General features: G+C 37.3%; 1 protein-coding gene across 3 annotated transcripts in view; it reads right to left on the bottom strand.

Moving 5' to 3' along the window:
* The window catches only part of LOC134814925 (ATP-dependent translocase ABCB1-like), a 56,441-nt gene that overhangs the window by 3,632 nt on the left and 39,486 nt on the right, over nucleotides 1-13,323 (bottom strand). For all 3 annotated transcript variants that reach the window (XM_063823268.1, XM_063823266.1, XM_063823269.1), the window contains one exon: nucleotides 326-482. In XM_063823268.1, coding sequence (XP_063679338.1) covers nucleotides 326-482 — 157 coding nt within the window. The remainder of the gene's footprint in view (nucleotides 1-325; nucleotides 483-13,323) is intronic.

Here is a 13,323-nt window from a genome sequence, read left to right as displayed (position 1 = left end):
GCGCGCGTGAGAGTTTTAAAAGTTTAAAGTAGTAACGATAGCGTAGTTTTCATACAAATTAGGCCTAACTTTTTCGCGCTCCAGAATCAACAAATATGAAATAATATCGTTAATGAGACCTCCTAATTGCTATCAGTAATGAATAATCAACAAATGCAAAATACGAATGAGGCAAACAAATTCCACTGTCATAGACAGAATACACTAGAATATTACACTCTGATTACTGATACGAAATATGAAGAACTTAATACTTGAGCTTGGTATACTAACTGAGAGGCGAGAGTCTATGAACATTGTACCATTAAGAACAAAATAATCATACCTCCTTCAAACCATCACTAGAGTTAGCGTCAATAGCAGGCACATTGTAGATGAGCTTGAAGATCTTAGCAGCGGACACTGTTGCTTTTGTGTAATCACCAAGATAGGACATAGCTTCCCCCACAATCATACCGGAAAATATTATAGCGCTGAAAACTCTGAAATGTTGAGAAACATAATAACTTGCTAATCTCAAGGTAGGTATCTCCTAATCAAGATTTGACATGACTGATGACATGCGACGAATTTCGTAGATTGATAATAGCGTAGATATATTTTCAGGGTCCGTTTTTCTTATTTTATTTTACTTAAAAATTGTATTTTACTTTTAAAGGACAACTGTACAAGAGCGGTATTTCAATATTTGAACTTTTAGGTCTGACATAATATCGCGAATTGTGTGATCACGCAATTATTCTGATTTTAACTGCAAAATTATTCGCATACAGAAAGTTACCCGATTCTGCAACTAAACCTACACAAACTAACGGGCTCACGCAATTTATTTTCCGTACGTGTCTACTTTCGAATGGAATGTGAACACTTTCGTGTGGTGTGTTAAAGAGAGTAAACATTCCACGTAAACATGAAGTCTGCTACATTTTCTAAATTTAGACTGAGTAGTGTTGGAGAGAAAAGGCATAGATCGAAATTCAATGAGTCAATGCCTGACTCATTAACAAACCTGAATAAACTTCAGTTCGGCCTAAACTCTCAGGGTCTTATTTTGACATTAATTTTACTTCCAGCCCCTGGACTCCTGGAGTTTTGTGCTATACCTAAGGCACTTGCAATAGGCCTTCAAATGTGACATTAATTCACCGACAGTTGAATCGTAGGGAAATTATTTCACTGGTTGTGCAGAGCTAACATTTCATCAGTCTTAGAGGACATTAAATCAAGAAACCTGTGGGCCCAAAATCATAAAATTTTTAAAAATATGGAAGAACCTAACCGCAATTCAATGATAATTAAATTAGAATCAACTGAATATATCTGGTTAAAAGCGCAAAGTACTGAAATTATCTATATCGGTATGTGGACTTTCTGGCTCAAGCATTAACAAGGGGACTGTAAACAAAATATTTATTTAAAAAATCTTTCTTTTTCTTTTTAGTAAATTATATTAAAATAAAAATATTATAAATCTAAATCTTATGATATTGTTATTATCTTAACAGTTACTGTTGTAACTTAAGATTTTGAATTTGTATTCCTTGTGTTCCTTGTATTCCTATATGGACACGTTCATTTGAGTTTGAGGATATTGGTAAACAAAAATAATAGCGTTTTTGACGATAGTGGCTTAATTTTGACATCTATTAACCTAGCACGTTTAGAAGTTCTGAACATTAGCCACGTAACCCATACTCCCATATGCACTGCTCAGAAAGAAAATCTATTGTTGTTAGGCACTATAATGTTTCAAATGTCACATTTTGTGTGACTTAGTTAACTGCAGTTGTCTAATTATCATTCCTTGGTCTGAAACATAGTAGATTAGGTCAATCTAACAATTATGATACAAAATTGGTTAAAGGGCACGGATCGAACGGTTACAAGGCAATATTTGGGTAACTTTGTCACACTCAGAATACCATACCTCTATTCTACTGTGAGGTGTCCTCAAAACCCTTTTTACTCATTATTTGATGGTTGATCTACAAAGTACGGAGTACCAATCATAGCCCTAAAATATATTGCTTTGAATAGTTAGCTAATACAGGCACTTGGTTATTGGGAAATGAGGTTAATTCTGTCACAATATATGGAATTTAAAATTTTGGGCGAATTATTTATATCTGATTTTGGTTTGAAAGGCGGGAAAACTTTACATGATGACAATGTAGTTGATGCAAGTTAAGATCAGTTGATGTTTACATTGTCACAAAAAATTATACGAAATCGTAAATAGGTTAAAAACAATGATTACATAATGAAATAGTCTCTTATAATAACTCTTATAATAACTGATGTGACAAAGTAAACATGTCTTGCCCCTATTTTGAAGATCTATATATTCCATAACTCTATCAGAATTCAACATTCTTTCAGAAAAAATTGGTAGAATATTGTCCAGAACATCAGAGCTCAAGTTTAACAATTTTAGGTTAAATTTGTCAAAGTCACTAAAAATGTGACAAAATTAACTTTTCCTGCCCCAAAAATTTCAAGATAGTGTGTAAAAATCAGCATAGGCTGCCTTATTACCTAAATAAATCAATCCAAACTACAAAAAAATATATGTTAATGTGATGACGATTACCTAACTGTAATAATAACTGATGTGACAAAGTAAACATGTCTTGCTCCTATTTTGAAGATCTATAACTCTATTAGAATTCAGCATTCTTTCAGAAACGATTGGTAGAATATTGTCCAGAACACCAGAGCTCAAGTTTAACAATTTCAGGTTAAATTTGTCTAAGTAGTCTGAGACGAAACGGAATCTCGTTAGCTTTTCGTGTTAAAAGCGATTTCTCAACGGTTATCACCTCTCTAGATGATTCTTAAAACATTTGGACTTCATTGCATTTTTGAAATAAATGCAATGAGGGCGTTTTCGGCCACACCCTTTTTCAGGGTTTCACGGTCACTCGAATTTTTGTATTTCAGCCCAGGAAGGTCTTAAAGACTATTCCGATACACCAAAATGTGCCTAATAGCCACATTTATATACAACTTATGAAGCAAAATATACCTTAAAATGCTTCGTTTCGGAAATATGGCCGAAAAACGATTTTTGGCTTGACGCAGTTCATAATTTCCGTGATTTTTGGCATTTCCGCCTAGGAAGGTCGTAGAGACTATTCTGATACACTAAAATGTACATAATGGCCACATTTATATACAACTTATAAAGCAACATATACCCTAAAAGACTTATTTTCGGAAATGTGGCTGAAAAACGGATTTTTGCCGAGCGAACTTGAATGACAATATTCACAAATGGGCTATTGGACTGTTAACTAGAAAGGTCTTAAAGACTCATGAGCAACACAACATTTGTCACAAGATGTAAGATGACTCACTTTGTGTCCAGAAACACCTACAAAAATTGGAGATTGATCTACTTTATTGGGCATCTCTCTTAATGGGCCAGGCCAGCAGCATATTTGTGTCTTACGAAAGGGCAATTTTTCAAAATTACGGTTTCTTTAGTAAAGGTCAATGGGTCAGTTGCTAACAGCAAATTGTTCGCAATTGCCGACTCATGCACATCATAATATACTCAAAAACGCTCACTTTAGGAGTCATTAATAAATAACTACTACATGATTTGTGAAAACTCCAACAATTTTTCCTTGGCACCAATTTAGCCAAAATGTAATGACCAAAATTCAACTTTTTATTTATTCATTCCATAAAACCATGATATGTACTAAGAATACGGGACCTAAAATAACTCGGAACTGGATCCGGGCCAGATTGTTGCTTGACCACTGACCAATACCCCACTTTATAATTATAATGTTTTTTTTTTTTTTTTTTTTTTTTTTTTTTAATTTAAATATGCAACCTACTAAAACCAATGGAGCCCTCCTCGGGGTCATTCCTCTCGCATTTGCGAAAGTCGTCCCAGAGGTGTAAAATGTGTGACGTGCCAGACCAAAATTCAACTTCAAACTTTTTATTTATTCATGCCATGAAACCATGATATATGTACCAAGAATACCGGACCTAAAATAAATCGGCACTGGATCCGGGCCAGATTGTTGCTTGACCGCTGACCAGTACCCCACTTTATAATTATAATTGACTTCACTGCCTCGACCAATATTGGTCTGTAATCCCTGGATTGAGATCTGTTGGCTGCAGTTAAATTTTGCTCATTTACCATAATAGTAATACCACAGTGGTTTGGTTCGCATAGATTTTCCCATCGTATGATAATGTGTGTCATTCCCTCGTTTTTTAATCAAGTGGTTACTGGCTAGCTCTTTTGTTATTACAGCTGCCTCGAGATCTTATCTAGGACACAATACATTAGTACTAGAACATTAGAACTGTTATTCTAGAACTTCAGATTAAGATTACTTGGCCGAATGGCAGGGTTCGATATTCGACTCTAAAACGCTCAGTTTAGGAGTGATTAGTAGATAACTACTGCTTGATATGCGAAAACTCCAACTAGACAAGGATCATTCTTAATCAAAGTGTTCCTCGACTTGAACTTAAGTCTTGTAACCTACTGGAGTTTGGGCCACTGAATCGAATACGACCTGATATTAATTTTAGGATGTCGGGAAATTCATTAAGATTTTTGTTCTTTGGTTTTTCAATTGTGCTACGAATCCGAGTTTGAGTTTATAACACCGAATTTCCTGTTTGACTCTCAAAGAGGGGAACCAAGGCTTACGTTCCTCTTTTTGGCTCTGAGATCCAACTTTAAGATCGGACTTCGGAGATCCTCGCGTCGGAGATTATGTTAGTGTAACATCAGTACCGGAGATCAGACTTTTTTGCTTGATATTGGACCTATAAATCTAATTATATATTCGAAACAGCACGGGATGTAACCAAGGTTAATTTAGATAAGATATACCAGCTTTCGGGGTTACAAGACCCCACGAAAGGCAGGCAGAGCATCCTAAATCCTCATGCTATCCTCACGTTGACCATCTAGGTCCAGACTCCAGCCTCTCATTAAAAAACAGCTATTAGGCCCGAGATCCGTCCCTTGTCCCTTAGTGTCCCGTCAGTAAGAGATCGTTCAGATTTTGGTCATTTAGACCCCTCCCGCTCTAAAATCCACTTTACCCAAAGCTGGAAAAATTTCACATGTAATCTGAGGTTCTAGAATTACAGTTCTAATGTTCTAGTATTTGTGCCCATGCCCCAGATAAGATCTCGAGGCAGCTCACAGCTGAAATAACAGAAGAAATAGCCAGTCACCACTTGATTAAAAAACGAGGGAACGACACACATTATCATACGATGGGAAAATCTATGCGACTGAAAAAAAGAATATGGGGTCATTCTGAAGTGGGAACCAAACCACTGCGGTATTATAGGAAATTAGCTAAATTAAACTGCGGCCAACAGATCTCAATCCAGGGATTACAGACCAATATTGGTCGAGGTAGCGAAATCAATCATAATTATAAAGTGGGGTACTGGTCAGCGGTCAAGCAACAATCTGGCCCGGATCCAGTGCCGATTTATTTTAGGTCCGGTATTCTTGGTACATATATCATGGTTTCATGGCATGAATGAATAAAAAGTTTGAAGTTGAATTTTGGTCTGGCACTTCACACATTTTATTTAAATTGGTGCCAAGGAAAAATTGTTGGAGTTTTCACAAATCATATTGTAGTAGTTATTTATTAATGACTCCTAAAGTGAGCGTTTTTGAGTATATGATGTGCATGAGTCGGCAATTGCGAACAATTTGCTGTTAGAAACTGACCCATTGAACTTTACTAAAGAAACCGTAATTTTGAAAAATTGCCCTTTCGTAAGACACAAATATGCTGCTGGCCTGGCCCATTAAGAGAGATGCCCAATAAAGTAGATCATTCTCCGATTTTTGTAGGTGTTTTTGGACACAAAGTGAGTCATCTTACATCTTGTGACAAATGCTGTGTTGCTCATGAGTCTTTAAGACCTTTCTAGTTAACAGTCCAATAGCCCATTTGTGAATATTGTCATTGTTCGCTCGGCAAAAATCCGTTTTTCAGCCACATTTCCGAAAATAAGTCTTTTAGGGTATATGTTGCTTTATAAGTTGTATATAAATGTGGCCATTATGTACATTTTAGTGTATCAGAATAGTCTCTACGACCTTCCTAGGCGGAAATGCCAAAAATCACGGAAATTATGAACTGCGTCAAGCCAAAAATCGTTTTTCGGCCATATTTCCGAAACGAAGCATTTTAAGGTATATGTGGCTTCATAAGTTGTATATAAATATGGCTATTAGGCACATTTTGGTGTATCGGAATAGTCTTTAAGACCTTCCTGGGCTGAAATACAAAAATTCGAGTGACCGCGAAACCCTGAAAAAGGGTGTGGCCGAAAACGCCCTCATTGCATTTATTTCAAAAATGCAATGAAGTCCAAATGTTTTAAGAATCATCTAGAGAGGTGATAACCGTTGAGAAATCGCTTTTAACACGAAAAGCTAACGAGATAGCCTTTTAGAACGGTTGGGATCCGACTAAAGTCACTAAAAATGTGACAAAATTAACTTTTCCTGCCCCAACAATTTCAAGATAGTGTGTAAAAATTAGCATAGGCTGCTTTATTACCTAAATAAATCAATCCAAACTACAAAAAAATATATTTTAATGTGGTGACGATTACCTAACTCTAATAATAACTGATGTGACAAAGTAAACATGTCTTGCCCCTATTTTGAAGATCTATAACTCTATTAGAATTCAACATTTCGCGATTGGTAGAATATTGTCCAGAACATCAGAGCTCAAGTTTAACAATTTTAGATTAATTTGTCAAAGACACTGAAAATGTGACAAAATTAACTTTTCCTGCCCCAACAATATCAAGATAGTGTGTTAAAATTGGCACAGGAATTAGGATGCTTTATTGCCTATATTAATCGATCCATACTTCGAAAAAGATCGGTTAATCTGATGACGATTACCTAACTCTTATAATAACTGATGTGACAAAGTAAACATGTCTTGCCCCTATTTTGAAGAAGTATACCTCTATTAGAATACTATTATGTAACTTTATCATCAACAAAATTTCGATAAACTAGTTATTTTTCCAGCAAGGAGCTGACAGAGTTATAATAATTTTTGTGACGAAATTACCCTATTTTTGACCATGTTGCGGTAGTTTAATTGTGACACTGTTAACATATTACCACCCGATAATGATTTATGTGACTGGTGCATGGTACTAGCAGTGTTGTTTGATCCATAGTACGTAATACAAAGGGTTTAAGCAGGTATATCATTATTCGTTCAATTTCACACATGTTCAGATATCATCAAGATTATGTGACAAAGTAAACTTGTCTGTGCCTTTTGTAATTTAATTCCTTGCGACTATATGATATAATAACAATTCCTAGCACTTCCTGGCCATTAAATAAACCTACACTACTCAGCATTGCTTATCAGGGTTCCCTAAACATTGTTCACATATTTTCTTAAATGTGTGACAGAGTAAACCTGAGTGCACCATCTAACGAAAAAAGTCGTGAAATATGTAGGTAATGGTCATATGTACCCATCCAATCAACTGGACACTCAAAATTTTGGTCAAAAACGGCAGCAAGGGGTCCATATTTACTCTGTCACATGTTTATAGTGTGACAATTTAACCATTTCCGTGCCGGCCGTATTTAAGCGATATCTTATCACCTGATTAAGTTATCGTTATGTGACAAAGTTAGCCTAGAGGATGAGACGATTATCCTAACCATCAAGGGTTTGTGTAATTTCATAGTGTGACAAAGTCAACTACACTGTGCCTTTTAATAGGGTCACTTATATTTACCAATATCCTCAAACTCAAATGAACGTGTCCATATATACTATACCTAAGATTTTTTTCTTTTATTTAGAAGATCGTAGTTTCATTGCTTCTGAAGTAGCTATCAGTTCGCCGGTCATTGTTGGGTATAATACACCTAAGATTTCCACATAAGCGTCTGTACGTATCTAACTTCAGTTCAGGTAGTGGAAGGAAGTTCGACAGTGCGTGTGAAACACACATAGTTTAAATCGCACATCTGGAAGTGCGGATTTGTTGCTACCTGGACTGTAGTTCGAAAATAATAATGGGAAAAGATCATGACGTTCACTAAGATTTGAGCACAATGCTTTCACTAAATATTTGTTCTTTTTGTCATTCTTGGGAGACATTTTCATAAAGTACGAGAGAACACAGAACAGGGAAAGCAAGCGACCATTCTCGGTATCATTTTCTGAGACACAAATTAATGTTCGATACCATTTTCTCGGTATCATTCTGCATTCGAGGACGGTTATTCAAATTGAAATCATTCTCTTTTGTTTGGGAAAGGGAGACACCAGCAGCGGTCCACTTTACCCATGTATGGGTTTTGGTTTAATTGTATATATAAATAATAGAGGAGGTTCTCTTCTACTTCTGAGTGGGAGGACGTTGCTGAGTGGGAGGACGGTCGATTAGCTCGTCGGGTCACGAATTATGGGTGTTATAAATAACAATATGGTGTTAAAATATGGACTGTTATAAATATGGTTCTTTGGCCCGAAAAAAAAACAAATTCGACCGCCCCACAATTTTAACTGCGACTTTCCTTTCGTGAAAAAATCTCAAATCTCAAATATTGATACATTGTTTTTCGCAATTATAACCACATTGCCGCTTTCACACCAAATTAGACCCCCCATAATATTTCCGACTAAGGTAATTATTTTAGCTTAGCTTTTGGACCATTTACATTTACCTACCATCTAGATATAATCAATGAGCCATTAAAAAGCAAAGATTTTATTGAAATATTTCATCACACATCATAATTTAAAAACTGAATTTCAAAAGTTTGGATTCTTTACTCCTCCATCTCCACCTCGCTGTCCTTGACAAGAAGAGGATATGCCCCGTCCTGGAAAAGAAGACAATTGTGTCCGGCCATGCCTCGAGCCCAGTAGATGTACCCTTGGTCTCCCCATTTGGTTCCGAAACTGTTCTTGAGGATTATAGCCTCCGGGGTGTAACCTACAGCAGTCACAGCGTGGTCTACCCCAGTCCCTGGGCAGGTGCTGTACCTGTAAATCCCTCTTTTGTAATATTGTAGGCTACTCCTGTACATTTGTATTGCAAGAGCAACAGGACCTTGAGAGAGTCCAGCCACTACACCAGCTTCACTTCTCACAGTGTCCATGTACCCAGTCAGCTTATACCCAGCTAACGCGTTAGTTTTCCTCCCGTAGTTACAAGCTCCATCTCTACCTGTGTGGGGTGCTTCACTTCTCAGACCAAGTCGTCCGGTTTTCGTGATCCAATCAAATGCCTCCGTGTAGAACCCTCTTCCATTCCTAATGTCATCGTCTGTGGGGTATACACAATCCATGAGCTCCTGGTCAGCAAACTCCATCAAATCTCCTGTCAGACCCTTGTAGAGCCCCTCAAGACAGGTGACGGTAGCGAAGGTCCAGCAGGAAGAGCCCTTCTGTAGTTTGACCGGTGACACGTGACCAGTTGCTCTCCAGTCCAGAGAGGTGGGAGCACCAGGCGAGGAGGAGGGAGCTGTTCTGCCTGATGGAGTGTACAGGGAGTCGTTCATACCTCTGTACTGGGCCTGCTCTTCCTCGGTCAAGTCTGCAAAGAGTGTCAGGCCAGCTTCCCATGTGTTGCGCTGCGAGTTCAGTTCTACGATCTTTTTTAAGCTTTTCCTGAAGAGTTTCATCCTCATTGGTGCCTCAGCTAGGCTGTAAAGTCGTCCACCTTGAGCCTGAAACTCCTGGAAGAGCGCGAAAAGAGCTCGAGGGGACTGGAGACCTTCCTCGGCCTGGAGTGTGTAGCCCGAGCAGGAAGCTAGTGAGAGGATTAGTATGAGCAGAGTGTTCATGGCTGTGGTTAAATCTGAAGTGAGTGGATTTTGGGTCAGTCTAAATATTATATATACTTAAAATGGCAATCCAGCCAGATGGTGTCAATCAGGTGTTACAACATTTGTACAGCGAACCTCCATTTCATTTAACTATTCAGCTAATAGAATCATGAATTTCATCAAGATGAAAAGAGTCGCCAACCAAGACGAGAACTCTTTAGTTTTTAGCGACGCACCTCACCTTTACTGTGCCTCCAGGGCGCCGGACGGTTGACACATCATTTGATTATCGTGTTTTAGAGGGCACCTTGCAACCAGGTGATCATATCAAGATCTAGTATCATTCTTTTAGGAATGGTTGAGTAATCTTCTTGAGTTGACAGAACCGTGAATACCGTATATTATGATATGATTTCATTATATCTGGAAAACCCCGAACAGTGTGTTTCTGGTTTCATGATGTCAGCACCAATAGTCTAAATCCAAATTGTCGTTACTTGTCACACCAGAAATATAATACAAACTATTTTACCGAGACAGTAACTAGGGGAATTTAGAATTTAATATAAAGCCAAAGCATTACGGGCATAATATGATGCGTTACACTATAATGTAGTGTTACAAATACAAAGTAAGAAAACGGGTAATGTCTCTGAGCCTAAGGGGCAACTCTGGTGTCTACAAACAGCAGCTGCATGATTGGGTATTCAAGTGTGTTTGGGTACACAGTAGGGACAAATGAGACGAGGGTACTGCCTAACACACGTTTACATGGGTAAGAACCAGGAAAGTCTTAGACTGATTTTACGGTAGTGAACAACACCTCAAACTCCCTCTAAGTCTGCTCAAATATTACAGATATGCTTCAATGGATTGTTGGTTTGGGTTCACGTACCCTAGTGCGACACGTACCCTAGTGCGAAACCTCCAAGATCGACACTGTCGCACTAGAGTACGCTACCTGGATCGTAGTGCGACACGTACTGTAGTGTGACAGATGGTGTTTTTGTCGGACTTCGCACTAGAGTACGTGTCGCACTAGAGTACGATTACCGTTGGTTTGCAATCCCTTGGGGCAGATTTCACCGTTCTTTGTTTTGATATTAATAGCAAGGTGGTTTGATCCATTGTTGGTTTGCAATCCCTTGGGGCAGATTTCACCGTTCTTTGTTTTGATATTAATAGCAAGGTGGTTTGATCCATTGTTGGTTTGCAATCCCTTGGAGCAGATTGATTTGTTTGGTCGGTCTCGTGATGTCCATACCTTTTTGATTTAACACTTTGGTTGAGATTACTAATAGAAATCGTTTCATAATGCCATCGAATCTCTATTGTGTTATTTTAAGATTGATCGATCGGCTGAATCTCTATTGTGTTATTTTAAGATCGATCGATCGGCTGAATTAATTTTTCCCTCAGAATGAGCTAGAATTTCAAATAAAGCTAAATTACGTATTCTTCTTTTCTCGAGCAGAAGGATGGACACTATAAAAGTCAGCCCCAATTCCTTTGAGTTAGTAGTCGATACTCAGTCAAGCACTGAGTGCTTGAAGTCATTTATTTTTTAAGATTATTAGGAATAGGACTTGTATTTACGATCGAAAAGAATTATTTATGTGATGGAAGATGGAATGCGGACTAAAACCACGCTATTCTCTCTTTCTGATATTCGATAAGACTTTTGAAAACGAAGATTTTGTTAAAGATTATTATAAATATTAATTTACAAGACACCAATAACTGTTGGCTGCTCAGGATGTTAAGCATCAAGTGTTTATTGATATTCATCCTGGCCCAACCGATGTATCTCTGCGCAAACGGTAGGTTTCTAACTTCAAATTGTAACGTTTATCACCAAATTGTAACGTTTATCACCAATCGCATAATTAAAAATTGGGTAAACTGTAAAGTGGACCGTCGCCAGTCGCCAGTGAAAAGCGAGCAACCGATTTAATTCTCGGTATCATTCTGCATTAATTGAGATTGTAGTGATTTAAATTGCGAAGTTCCCCCATTCTACGGTAGTGATTTAAATCATTTCATTTTGTTTGCAAAAAGAAGGCACTGGCCACGGTCCACTCTATTTTGGGATTGGTTGATTACTTTTTTTATTTGCATAACATTTTCTCATTTTTAACAAACTATCCCCTGAGATCATTGCACTCTCTTCCTGTTTTTATGTTCATTTTATTCCCCGTTGATAAAAACAGGCAACCGTGTGAGGTGAAATTTTTTCCTTTTTTGAAAATGCAAAACTTTCACGTTGCCATAGTGAACACATTCTGTGGTTTCAGGAGTCCGATTAATTTTTTAGACCAAATACTCAATTTTTTGCGCATCAAAGCCATTTGAAAATGTGAAGGACATTGGATGCGACTATGATAGACAAACGAATTTTTCTGATTTTTCCAAATTTTTGACTTGACACGTTTGTCATGCTAATTTCCCTCAGTCTATATTTCTACCAGTGTTTAGGCCTCAAAAACGTCCATGAGGGTCACAATAACCAAAACTGTCCATTTTAGGCTCATGCTTTTCTTACGGCTACTCCCATAAAATATATTATGGGCATTGGGCATATGCAAAATTATGCATAAGGACACGTTTTTTTTTAAGTGTGGTGAGTTGCTGATTTCACCTTTTTCAAAGTAGAGTGCACAAAATGAGGAAAAAGTCGCAATGCTTTTTAAAGTGCAACCATACATTTGTACATAGGATGAAGTGAAAATATTCAGCAGTTGTGATTTGAAAAAACGAAGTTCCAGGCTCAAGCAGAATATGACTTATGAGCAATTAAACTGAGTGCCAAAAATCAGCAAACCATTTTAACCTCCAATTGACTAATTCCATTGATTTCGCCATATTTTGCTCAAATATTGTTCACATAACACTAGTAGATTGGAGCGAGTAACTGTTTTCAGCATTTTAGTCATTATTAGCAATTCCAGTAAGTGACAGAATCCAGCAAAAAGTCATTTTTATATCTGAATACGACTGCTCTATTGATGGTTCTTGTCAAAATATTAAAAAGATCAAGGCGTAACTGTGCTATTTTCTGGATAAGATAATGTTTGGTTGTGTCTTTAAACTTATTCTTACATGTCTATGTGCGAGATATCAGCAAAAAGTCACACATGTATCAGCTTGAAATTTATCTTTTTTTAATTGATGAAATAAGTATCGAAATTTTAGTTCTCTTTTTCAGTCACCTTATTGACTTTTAGATTGAAGGTGCCATTAATCAGTTAAAAGACGGCTTGAACTCTGTACTGCTTACACTCAATTATGTCCCGAGTGCCCAAATTCAGCATATCAGTCATATAGATAAATGATGTAAAAAGACAAAAATTGTCTATTTCTTGATCCATGGGTGTACAAGTGTTAGTTTAAGCATCTATTTCGGAAAGTAATGTGTTCATAAAGGGGTCAAAAAAAGATAATAATATTAGAGTGCCACTAATTAGCTGTAGTGACTGCTGCAG

This window comes from Bolinopsis microptera, chromosome 5 (assembly GCF_026151205.1).
Source record: "Bolinopsis microptera isolate Bmic1 chromosome 5, MBARI_Bmic_1.0, whole genome shotgun sequence".
Taxonomy (NCBI): domain Eukaryota; kingdom Metazoa; phylum Ctenophora; class Tentaculata; order Lobata; family Bolinopsidae; genus Bolinopsis; species Bolinopsis microptera.
The sequence above is the reverse complement of the archived record's forward strand: the minus strand, read 5'-3'. Positions and strand labels throughout refer to the sequence as shown.